Source organism: Canis lupus, chromosome 17 (assembly GCF_011100685.1).
Source record: "Canis lupus familiaris isolate Mischka breed German Shepherd chromosome 17, alternate assembly UU_Cfam_GSD_1.0, whole genome shotgun sequence".
NCBI classification, from domain to species: domain Eukaryota; kingdom Metazoa; phylum Chordata; class Mammalia; order Carnivora; family Canidae; genus Canis; species Canis lupus.
The window spans coordinates 35,827,210-35,839,799 of record NC_049238.1 but is presented as its reverse complement, the minus strand read 5'-3'; the positions used below and the strand labels follow the sequence as shown (position 1 = coordinate 35,839,799).

Here is a 12,590-nt window from a genome sequence, read left to right as displayed (position 1 = left end):
CCCTTGAGCAGGGTCCAGGCAGACTTATTGGGGCCGACGGCATACAGGGCATACAATAGGGTGGGAGTTGGGGCACTCTGAGCCTCTGTGGCCCTGAAACACAGGACTCAGGCTGGGGGTGGGGCTGGGACTACTCTGTCTGTAGCAGCTGAAGAGAGAGGATGACTGGATATACAGTACCAGCTGCCCTGGTGGTGTCTGCACAAGGACCATCTTCAACTTACGCTCAAGACAACCAACGCAGTATCAGAATTTAATTACATTTTAAAGCAAAAATGATTAGGGCAAAACATCCTCTCTTGCCAGTCCAGGGAAGCAGGTATGCAAATACAAAAAAGAACCCAAACTCAGGATGCCTAGAGGACCAGTCAGAGTAACCACCACACACCTGTAGAGTGCAGCTCTGGACTCGTCTTCGCTCCCCCCGCAGGCCGATGTGAGCCCAGCTTCTAAAAAGCCCCCCCAAGATACATCAGGCCTTCAGACTTTGTGCGCCCTAGCCTGGGGTCCAGAGGAATCACTCACCGCCACCACTCAACAAAATGACATGCAGTCTTTGCAATAATGCTGTGGGCCAGTATAGCTCTCCTCCACATTTCACAGATGAGGTGATGGAACACACAAGCTCACCAATCCACGCTCCAAAGGCTGGGCCAAACGACTCAGCGAGTACAACACATATACATTCAACATTACTCAAGGGAGCTGACCCATAAACACACGTGCACGGTGTAAAAAAAACACAAAAGTTAAGAGAGATCAGAAATAACTTCAAGAAAGAGAGACTTAGAGGCTTATCCTGGGAAGCAGGGCTAAGATCTACTGTCAAAGAGCCACAGCTTGGCCAAGAATTTCCTGGCAGTCAAAGTAACAAGAGAAATGTGGAATGATGATCACCATTCTAGCAGAGAGCTCAATAGCAAATTCTAAGAGAGATGAACGAAAAAGCAAGGCATACCTATAGAACTCTTGAGACAGAGCAATTTTTAAACATGTTCAAAAACCCCTTCCTTATAAAATTTCAACACAGAATACCTAAAAGGTCCTAAACTTTTTTTCTCTCTTTTTAAAAGGCTGTACCTTTGAGTGATAACATATTAAAAGAGACTGAATTCTTGACTGTGAGACTCTGACAAACGGGGGAATGTCTGCTCCAGATCAGCAAGGAAGGATGTGTCACGTGAATGTCTGGATGGTGTCTGCTCCCCTAGGGGCTGATAAGGCATCTTTGGGACAGTGCTGCCATAATCAAAAGGTGACAGGGTGGGTGGGGGGCGGAGTATGGCCCCACTGATCATGATGGATGGAAGACCACCTCTGCCCATTCAGAACCTCCATCAATCTAAATAGTATTTTAATTTTTTAAAAGATTTTATTTATTCAAGAGAAACAGAGAGACAGAGAGGTAGAGACACAGGCAGAGGGAGAAGCAGGCTCCACACAGGGAGCCCGACGTGGGACTCGATTCCAGGTCTCCAGGATCATGCCCTGGGCCAAAGGCGGCAATAAACCACTGAGCTACCCAGGTTGCCCTCTAAATAGTTATTTTAAATGACAAGTGATGGAGTCAGAGATCAGAGAAGAAAGGGGACTGCCACGTGGACGACCTTTATGAAGATATGGGGTGGGGGTCTTTCCACTTTGCCCCAGATCTTAGAGAGCAGGTTTGATAGCCTACTGATTTCAGGTGTCAGGCTGCTGCAGTTGCAGGGCTGCCCGGAACACCAAATTCACTTTCTATTCATCACCACGGCAACGGGGGTATTTGCATAGCTTGTGCCTAGCGCTCTATGATGTCAACACAGCTGTGGAAAGGGTGCCGGGAGCCCCTCCCCCGGATGTGGTGCTCCCACTCAACCAGCAGGAGAGTGCGCTCCCACAGTACTCCCGGCTGCCACTGACCTGCTCTGGCAGTGCGGTCACAGAAAACTCCCATTTGCATGAATCCGACTCTCCATTTTTGATGCATCATTTCAAAGAAAGTGTTCTAGCTCAGGCTTTTTGTAGAATAAACAATCGCTTCGCAGGTTAACTTCCATTCAGGCCTGGGGTACATGGGTTTCTTCTAGCAGGGCAGCACATCCCTCAACCAGGTAGATCTCTAACTTATCGGCTCTCAGACCTCAGACCCCAGGCTGGCTGCTGTGAAGGACCCTCTACCCTGTGCCCCAACCATCACCCTGGAGTTGCCCTGTGGCCAACCACTGAGAAGCCAGGGATGGTTCCTACAGCTCATGTGAAGCTCTATCTAATTTCAGGAATTAGATAAAATGCAAGCGTCAGAGCAAGAATACACCACCCTGAAATGGCCCAGCCTCAGTAAAATGCTGATGAGATGTAATGCACTGTAACCACAACCCAAACCTCTCTGCTCTGGTTCAGCTGGGATAAGTCTAGCGAAGGATGGTGAGAGACATCAGGTCAAGCCTTGCCTCGCCTCATGTGCATCTTCATTTCCTCCTCAAGAGTTTAAAAAACCCCAGTCAGACCTCTGAAGTCCCCCTCTGGGCACCTGCACCTCTGAATGGTTATGTGTGAATGGCCTGGGTCCCCCTCCCTGCAAGGCAGCCATGCAGGTGTGCGCACCTGCCACAGACGGATGGAGCACTTGCCGCAGGCAGGGCGAATGAACACCGTCATGCCCAGCGCCATGCCCACCCAGCCATGTGAACACACCCCAGCGACCCAGTCTCGTCTCCTGTTTGTGTACACCCAGACAGACACAGCATGCATCAGTAAGGTCCAATTACAACTTGTGCCCCAGACAGAGAGTACTGAAAGGCGAACACAGTTAGTAGCATCTCTCTGAACTCTGAAGACCAACTGACACATTTCAGTTGTAGTTCAGAGAGACACCAGAACTGCTGGACAAGAGAGGACAGCAATTTTTAGCTCCATCCCTTAATATTTGTGTGACCTTCACCACATCCTTAGGAGATGGAGAGAAAATGGGGGCCCTAGAGGATATGAAGAATGGAGTCAGGATTCAAGGCCTCACTCCAAAGTTCTCACACTTTTCATGAGCCCTGCTTTCCTGTAAGGTCACGCTTTATCCCTAAGTCCTGTCAAACCTTTGCTCAGAAAACCTGCCATCAAAAAAGAAAGAAAGGAAAAAAAAAAAAAAAAAACCCTGCCATCCACAGTCACCATCACGATAATCTGAATCGCGTGCTGTCTCAAAGGTCCCAGGGAAAAACATGAAGGGCTGAAGCCATAGGAAGGGGGACTCTTCGATCATCTTTGATCGAAGGCTCCTGAAACCATAACACTGCACTACATCCTCCAACGGCAAGGAAAACGCTCACTGAACCTGCAAACTGTATCACAGATGAATGACGGGCACTAATTCATTTAAGCTACTCACAACTGTTACTCAGACAGTAACAGAAAGTGGATTATTTTATTAACTTCTATGTTCAATTAATGAGGGCCTCAAAATGTAGTCAGAGAACACACATCCCTGGGTTTATGTTCAGTTTATGCTTTTCCTTGTACCTTATCTACAGAATAATATCATAAATCTGAGAATAAGCACAGAGGATTCATGTCGTAAGAAGGACAGCAGAGGAAGATTTCAAAGTCGCATGTAGTATATGAGAATACTAATGGGTGACACTTCCATTAAACTCTGGTTTCCATCTAGACCAGTCTGCAAGCCACCTCTCTCGCTCTACTTGGTCTGCTTTAGTGCTATACTTCAATAGGCCTGCAGCTCGGTCTATTCATGCCCACACATGCCTGGGACATGGAAGTAGGCAGTGTCAACAAAAGACATACTGTTTTCTTAGGATCCAACAATTCTTAGGTTTTCATTCACTTCTTGGCCAATCTAGAGAGTCTGACGTAGCTTCACATGCTGCTCACTGCAGTCCACAGGCAGGACATCCCCAAGTCATTGTCAACCAAGAGCAGTCTTCCTGTGCACAGAGCAACCTAGGCTGGACCACCTGGCTGCAAGGCACAGGGGAGACAGACATGGGGTAGATGATGGGTCTAATTACCCCAAGAGCACAGGTTCTGATGTTCAGAAGGGTCTGGCCTGTGCTTGGACTTCACCCTTGGCCCATGGCTAAGAATCCAATCCAAGTGGGCACCATTGCCTTGAGAACGGATGGTAAGCACACTGTGCTCCATGCTGCACCACTCGGCTACATGTGAGCCACTCGCCCTCTTCATAAAGCTAGAGATCCAACTTCTCGGAGAAATCTTCTTCCCTATAAGCCCACGGACATCCATGTTCCCAGCATTCACTGTGAGCTGGGGCATGCGGAGCTGGAACAGTAAAGGGCACTATGCAGGTATAGGCATTTCAGCAACATATGCCTTCTAGGAGTTATACTACCTCCAAGGGCTCTTGGGTTTTGCCCTGTAATATGTTCTATGTGTGCCTGCACTACTTTAATGCTTAATGACAGGTAAAAATGCACCAGGGTGCTGACATTGGCCAGATCTCGGCCAATCTGAGGATCAAAATAAGCACTGAGAGTAATGGACAGTAACCTGTAGAATGAAACAGAGACCCGTGAATTTAGGTTGATGAAGGAGATGAACGTATAATGGGGAAAGGAAGTTCTTCTTTACAAACATTTTCCTTCCATGAGAGATAGAAATGTACTGACATTAGCATGGAAGATGTCACCTTTGACCAGAGTCAACATCGCCAGGAATGAGACAGGAGGACTACCCATGCCTCCCAAAGCTAAGGGTGAAAGATACAATGTTGCCCCTGCCGTATTCCTGCCCTAAAGCCAAAACTTGAATGTCACCATGAGGAGACATTGGACAAATCAAATTCAGGGAGAATCTAAAAGAACTGTCCTGACCCTTCAAAAATGTCAGGGTCACCAAGCCAGGGGAATGGCTCCAAATTAATGGCATTGAAGCAATAAGACAACTAAATTCAACATGTGATTCTAAACTGGACCCTGGGCCAGAAAACAACTTTTTTTTCCTCCTACTATCAAGGACATTTTTGGCACAACTGGTAAAGTTTGGATGGAGTCCACAGATTACGTAACAGTACTGTAACATTGCTAATTTCCTGATTTTGAGAATTACACTGTGGTTATGTAAGGGAAATATTCTTATTCTTAGGAAATACACATCGATGTACTTAAGAGGAAAAGAACACCACACCTGTCATTTATTCTTAAAGGGTTCAGAAAATAATACGTATGCAGGTATAAAGGGGGAGAACAGTAAAGCAAATGTGGCAATGTGGTCATAACAGTGGCAGAGATAAGAGGGTTCTTTGTACCATTCTGGCAACTTTTATAGGTAAGTCTGAAATGATTTCAAAACAGAAAGTTACAAAAATACACCAGACCTGGAGCAGTTGAACTTACCAGACCAGAGGGGGACATGGGTCACTCTGCCCTGGCAGGGTCGTTTGGGGGCAATTACATGGAGTCACAAAAGAAAAAGGGGGAACATGCACTGGAACTTTGCGCTCACCTGTGCCTCTCTCACCTCCTCCTTCAAGGATTCAGACTCCAACAGCTCCGTGTCATACGCTTCCCCACTGCCCTTAAGTGGACTGAACACATGACAACTACACGACACCTTCCTCTATTGCTCTAACTGAAAAAACGGGAAAATATCCTGTCAGGCTTCGAAAGGCTCATGGCAGTAAAAGACCAACACTTTAGAAAAGGTACTATAATAGTTTTAAGCAAATAAAGACACTAAATATTTAAAGTGCTAAAAATCCATTATAAAGCAACCATTATAAAGCAAGGTGGGGATGCACGCCACTCACCAAGAAGGAACTCCCCCCATGGAGACAGCAAGTGACATGAATGCATGACTTTCCACTATGGCCTCCCATTTCCTCCCCAGATTTCTATCCCCGGTATTCAACAACAGACCAACCAGTGACACTGCAGACTATGAATTATTTTTAACCAACAATAGTAAGACAGGTTGTCGGTAGTTTTGGGGGTCACTGTGTCACAATTTAGAGTCTGGTGTTCTGAATGGGCAATTAATAAAATCTGGAGAATGTATTTGCCTCCATTAGAGAAAAATCAGGTTATAAGCTAGAGTCTGCCCTTCCACCTCTCCCAACATCCCCAGCCTACTAGGAAAGCTAGAGTCCCTGAAATTATTAGTGACTGCATTTTCCCATTGGCTCATTATTTTTAAAGAGATGCAAAATAAGGTTTATATAACCAGAAAATAGTGTGATACTGCAATGAAATTAACTTACGTTTATTTTACCAGAAGCAGTGAGAACAAAGAGGTCGCATCTCATTTGAATAAATTAGATACGGTCATCACAAATATCCTCTTAAACATTACATTGAAGTAACACTGGGAGAAGACTAGGGGAAGAAGGATGTAATCCACTAGATGCTGTTTTCTCACCTCCCATGGACAGACAAGGTAATGAAAATAATCCCATAGTATGTGTCCCATTTGCATGTGACTAGAACCATCCACCTCCATGGCCTATGCTTTGCACCAACCACCATGCCACACTTGGCCCATGTCTTAATGCTGATCACACAGGCCACCAAGAAGGTGCATCAACCAGGTCCATCTGGACAGGCCCAAGGGGAAACCTTATAAAGTCACTGATACCTCATGTAAGTTTAAAGAGAAACATACACAATATCCTCACAAGACATCTAGCTCTGTGGCCGAGGCCCTGGTCTAATCCCTGAGAATGGAGCTATGTGGGCTCATGTTGGCATCCAGAGTTTCCGGGCTCTGAAGGCATGAGGGTCCACAGCTTCCTCTTTCTTGGGCAGCCCCATCCAGTTCTGGGCTAAGGACATCTATAAACACCTTCAAGATGGAGAAAGAGGCAGGCTCAGCATGCCTGTCAGTTTGCTGCTTAGGCTCACCCTGAGAGGCCACTCTGCCATCTTTTCCTGCTGAATGATGGACATGCCCCCCAGCCTCCCACCCCAGCATGAAGTCATCACGAATGCACTGGGGTCTTGCTTCCGACCAGTCTCTCCTGGTCCACTAAGACGGTCAAGTCCAGTCACACACAGGAACACTGAAATCTCTTCAGGGAAACCAAGGGAAAGGAGCTGAGGGTGGAGGGAGAGTAACTGTGGTGGCAAATTATGAAACAGTCAACTTTGCAAAAACAATTACCATTTCAGAGCCAGGCTGAGAAGGGATTTATACACCAGGAATGTCAGAGGTAGGATGTTAGATATTCTTGCCAGCTCAAGATGGCCACATGAGAAATTCCTAAACCTATTCATAGATGTTACAGTTCTCGTTTAATAACAGAATCACACTATAGCATATTTCCCATCAAATATACATGCATGCACATGTGTGCATACACACATGTGCGCGCACACACACACACATCCCCCATAGGAAGGTCTGAAGAGGATCCAATGTGAATTTTCAGAACATCCCTGGCTCCCTCACAGAGACCCTATACTAAAGGAATAAATGAAAGACCCTCTGCCAATGGGAAGATGTCTCCATGTGTTTCTAAAAAAAAGCCGAGAGGCATCGTATGGACAGTAAAACAAAAAGACTAAAGGCAATTAGCAGGTCTCATTCATTAACAGCGACAGCTAGCTAAAAGACAGACTAATGTTTAAAGCAGGACACTGCTGAGTGGAATAAGTCAATCGGAGAAGGACAAACATTATATGGTCTCATTCATTTGGGGAATATAAATAATAGTGAAAGGGAATAGAGAGGAAGGGAGAAGAAATGGGTAGGAAATATCAGAAAGGAAGACAGAACATGGAAGACTCCTAACTCTGGGAAATGAACTAGGGGTGGTGGAAGGGGAGGTGGGTGGGGGGTGGGGGTGACTGGGTGGCAGGCACTGAGGGGGGCACTTGACGGGATGAGCACTGGGTGTTATTCTCTATGTTGGCAAATTGAACACCAATAAAAAAATAAATTTATTATTAAAAAAAATAAAGCAGGACACTAATACTGGGGTATTCTAAGCATGACTTCTCCTTCCAGAAAAAAAAAAAAAGTGAAAAAAAATCTTAAAGAGATGCTTATATGAAGCTGTTAACATTCAGAAAAAAAAGGAGCCAGCAGACCAGTGACACAGTAAGAAAGAATGATAGTTACAATTATAGCTTTTTCTACAAAAGAAGATGTGTCTTCTTTTTGGATGAGTCAATAGAAAGATCCTCATACTTGATTGTTTGAAAAAGTGTAAAACAAGCCAAAATTACGTTCTATCACACATCTGCTGGTGCATCCTTTACAAGAAATACTCACATACGCTCGTAACAGCCCTGACTTCCAGAGTTCAACCCTATATATTTTGAGATGTTTTCCATGGGCAAAAGGTGTCCAAACGGTAATGTCTACTGCCCCAACAGGCAAAACCAACAAAATATACTGTGTCTACAGAAGACAAAGGGCAGTTTTTTCTTTTTAACCAATAGCACACCTCAAAATTTAAGTGGCAGTCAATTTGGCATATACAATTTTTATACCCCGGATCCCAGACTACCGGTTAATGGCCTCCTGAGAGAACTCAAGGACAGAGCATGGACTAATGGGCAATGGCTCTCCTGCTCTGACTCATCACCTGCCAAGCTCCAGGCTCACCATTACAGGACTATGCGGGCGTTGCCCCCTCTGGCTGAGCGAAAATGGAAGTTTTAATAGGTTTTTAACTTTGACCCCAACTGCCCAACAGGAACGCAGAAACCCTCTATACAGATTGAAAACTATGCTACTATTTATGTGGGAATATGTCAAGGCATGTCATTAACCCCTTTCTTAGCATGAATGCTTTACGGTCTTTGCTCACTGAAATCCCTCTGCAACCTTGTACTATATTCTACTTAATTACCATCATGTAAATTCATCCATAAAACGTTTTCAAATGGAAAATGGACAAGGAGAAACACTGGTAGGTCACATATAGGTAATACCTTGCATTTCCAGAATAAGTATGGAATTTTTACTAGTAACCTTAAAGAAAAAAAATTGTGGGGAGGGGGAGGGTGTGAGGAGAAGTAGTAAATAAAACATCATTACCCTCCTTGGGTAATATGCATTAAATTCGTCTCCAATACGCCGCAACTCTTGTGCAATCCATATCTCCGGGCGCATATCTGCAGGTACAGCCTGAGACTGCCTCATGGAAGCTGCAGCAGAACAAACAGAACAAAAATCATGTTGTTTTTCATAGATCATTTAGCATGTTCAAAAGTAAGTTTCTAGAAGCAAGCTCTTCTCACACATTCTTGTTCTGTTTTTGGAATCTCCCTAACTTCCAGGACTGTGCACTATATTATGGTGGCAGGGTCTGCTACCCCAATTTGCTTAGAAAGTAACAGATAAGAACAACTTACTTTTTCAAAACTGGAGACTCAGAATTGCAAAACTTAAAAATGTCCCAGCCGCTTAATTACATGCTTCCATTTCAAGAAGATAAATCAACACCAAAATGGTACAATAAAAATCACCAAAAAAATAAATAAATAAATAAATAAATAAATAAATAAAAATTCATACTTGAAACACACAGGAGAATATAAAAATTTAGGTTGTCAGTAAAATAACTGCTGATTTTAATACAAGGTAGAATTCCTAGGGAAATTTCAAACATCATATAGAAATAGGAGATGAGGTAGGTGGTTGTCCTATTTAAAGCTATAAAATGGGGACATCTGGGTGGCTCAGCAGTTGAGCATCTGCCTTCAGCTCAGGGTGTGATCCAGGGTCCTGGGATCGAGTCTCACATTGGGCTCCCTGCCGGGAAGCCTGCTTCTCTCTCTGCCTATGTCTCTGCCTCTCTCTCTGTGTCTCTCATGAATAAATACAAATCTTGAAAAAAAATAAAGCTGTAAAATGAGGGAAAATCTGAGAAACAGCATGCTACCTGAAAGATCGTTTCTTTCTTTCTTTTTTTTTTTTAAAGATTTTATTTATTTATCTCGGAACTCCAGGATCATGCCCTGAGCCAAAGGCAGATGCTCAATGGCTGAGCCACACAGGTGTCCCTGAAAGCTTGTTTCTATGGGGATAGGTACAGTGACAGTCTTCAGAAGTGCTACCACGTAGCCAAACGAAGGCATACTTTGTACGATTCATCTCAGTTATTCACGCAGCCAATAAGGGTGGATTCAAGTCTGCAAACCTCACATGGAAAGAAGAAATGCTTTGGGTGAAGGAGTAAAGGCATTTTTGAAAATAGAAAAAAGAGGGATGTTTGGTTTTTCATTGTCACTAGCATTCACGTCCAGTCCACTCATCCGTTTGTTGATGAAACCATTTAAAAGCCATGTGAATGGCCAAAAATGAAGCAAAAAAATGGGAGCTGTCAGAAGATCTCACTAGAGCCAGGAAGACAGCATCCTCCCCATTCAGGACAGAACGGTTCAGCATTGTGGGCTCATGAAAAGAAATGAGGTTCCTGGGCTTGTGATGTGTTAACTTTACTGTTCGAGTGGGCCACACTGCCCAATTAAACACACGTGTTATGTTCTGACCACGGCAAAATGTTTAAAAACCTACAATGATCAGATTTCACAATACCATACATATGGCTGTTTTGTATTTTTGTAGAAATACTTTGTAGGTGGGGTTTCTAAATTTTTATCATTATATGTAAAACTGATGTTGATTCATAGCTCTATGAAAGCACTTAAAAGTGCACTCTAAAAAAAGCCTAATAAACTGAGTTTTTACCAAGTCTTCTCAAAACTCTTTACTCCATCTTCTTTGCCCAACCCCCACCCAAATGAATCCAACAATAATCCCCCCCACAAAGAGTGAGTGCCCGAGAGAGGGTGGGCACTGAGAGTGTGGGTGTACGTGGATGCATGTATGTGTGTGTGCGCAAAGAACGCACATGGATCCTCTTCAGAATTATCTGTGCTCGGTGAGTAAGCCAAGAGAAGATTCCTAAAGGAAGACCTGAGGGGATAACATGAAGGCTGACCACAGAGAAACTTCTAGGATAAGCCAGGTATGTACCCTGAATATACCCATCAAATAAAAAAATTACTTTGGCTGTATCTTTGCCACACAAATATTTTTATCATTACTCTATAAAAGCCTATAAAAATTAAGTTTTAAATGGCTAAAACTGGCAGAACACAAATTTTCAGGGTAGATGTGATGCCAGGTGATGATGTAATAGTTCATTTCCTTCTCAGGAGTTTATAGCACTTTCAAGATTTAGTCTGTCAATACCAGCAATCATTACTATTCTTTTTATACTATCAGCAATCAGGTGGGTTTTTTCCCCCAACTTCAGAAGCATTAAAAAAGTCAACTCACCCTGAGAGAAAAGAAAGCTCTTTTCTTAGAATGCCTACTACACATCAGAGCCTGCAAGGTTTCGTGAGTTATTTCATGCCATCCTCCTAACTTGCCCTGCAGGGAGATGCCAGGTGACCAGCAGGACACCGTGTGGCCACTTCAGAGCTACCACCACATACCTCTTCTGGGCTTCAGAGCTCTACCTGTTTCTCATTATACAAGGCTCTCTTGAGAGTAAACTGCTTTCAGGGAAAGCCTCATTGGCTCAGTCGGTGGAGCATGTAACTTGATCTCGGGAATTGTGAGTTCACACCCCATGCTGTGTGTGTAGAATTTACTTAAAAAATAAAATAAATTAAAAAAAATGCATAATCTATTGGCTTTCAATTCTAGAGTCAGAAATGAAAATCATACCAATTGTCCAAAAAATGTGTGAAATACAGATTATGTGTCTTATAAAAATGGTAGACAAGTTAAAAACTGCAGGCAAGGTATCCAGTATTTAATCAATCAACATATTCACTAATATACCCAATGAATTTGAATGTCCATATGCTAGACACTCTTCTAGGAGATGATCTGGATATGGCAACCAAATAGGCCAAGCCTTGCTCCCGTGGAGTTTACATTCTTGTGGATTAAATTTCAACATTTAAATGGTAAATTTTTCTGGACATGACACTTTGATTTTATTTATTTATTCATGAGAGACACACAGAGAGAGGCAGAGACATAGGCAGAGGGAGAAGCAGGCTCCTGCAGGGAGCCCGATGTGGGACTCGATCCTGGGACTCCGGATCACGACCTGAGTGGAAGGCAGACGCTCAACCCCTGAGCCACCCAGGTGTCCCTGGACACGACATTTCTAAGTGAACTTTATACCTGTTGTAACATGAAACAAGAATAACTCCCCCAGTTAATTTCCCCCAAACCATAGATGAGGTCTACTGCATTCTATTTAACACCCTCACTTTACTTACTGTGTGTGTGGTTTAGAAGGTTCTTCCTGGCTTATGCTTGGGCTGGCAACCATCAAAGGAGCCAGTCTGTGTCAGAAGTCGGCTGATCATCAAACTAGCACCTAGTGAACATGTCAGCCTAGCCAGCAGCTAAGAAGAAAATATGGACTCTTGGTGGCCAAATCCAACTTGTTCATCTTAGAGATAAAGGCTCTGCTATATTTTGGAAAAGGAGGCAAAGGAAGTAAGTAGATGTTTCTTCTCTGGGAAAGAACAGTTCAGTCGCTTAAACAAACATATAGATCCAAATATATCCAAAAGGTGTGTGTGGCAGTGAGACAAAAAGGGTGGGAGAGCCTGTGGGAGGCCCAGGAGGCCGCCCACTCACAGGTTCCCTAGGCAACTCTG

The 12,590-nt window shown here is 43.9% G+C and overlaps 1 protein-coding gene across 12 annotated transcripts in view; it reads right to left on the bottom strand.

Moving 5' to 3' along the window:
• BCL2L11 (BCL2 like 11) overlaps positions 1-12,590 on the bottom strand; it is a 50,159-nt gene that overhangs the window by 10,448 nt on the left and 27,121 nt on the right. For 5 of the 12 annotated variants that reach the window (XM_038561431.1, XM_038561428.1, XM_038561427.1 and 2 more), the window contains one exon: positions 8,992-9,101. The exons of 1 other annotated variant lie outside the window; for it this stretch is intronic. In XM_038561431.1, the coding sequence (XP_038417359.1) occupies positions 8,992-9,101 (110 nt within the window). Of the gene's footprint in view, positions 1-5,454; positions 5,581-8,991; positions 9,102-12,203; positions 12,399-12,590 lie in introns of those variants that run through there. 6 more of the 12 variants (XR_005372402.1, XR_005372399.1, XR_005372398.1 and 3 more) reach the window with 4 other exon arrangements.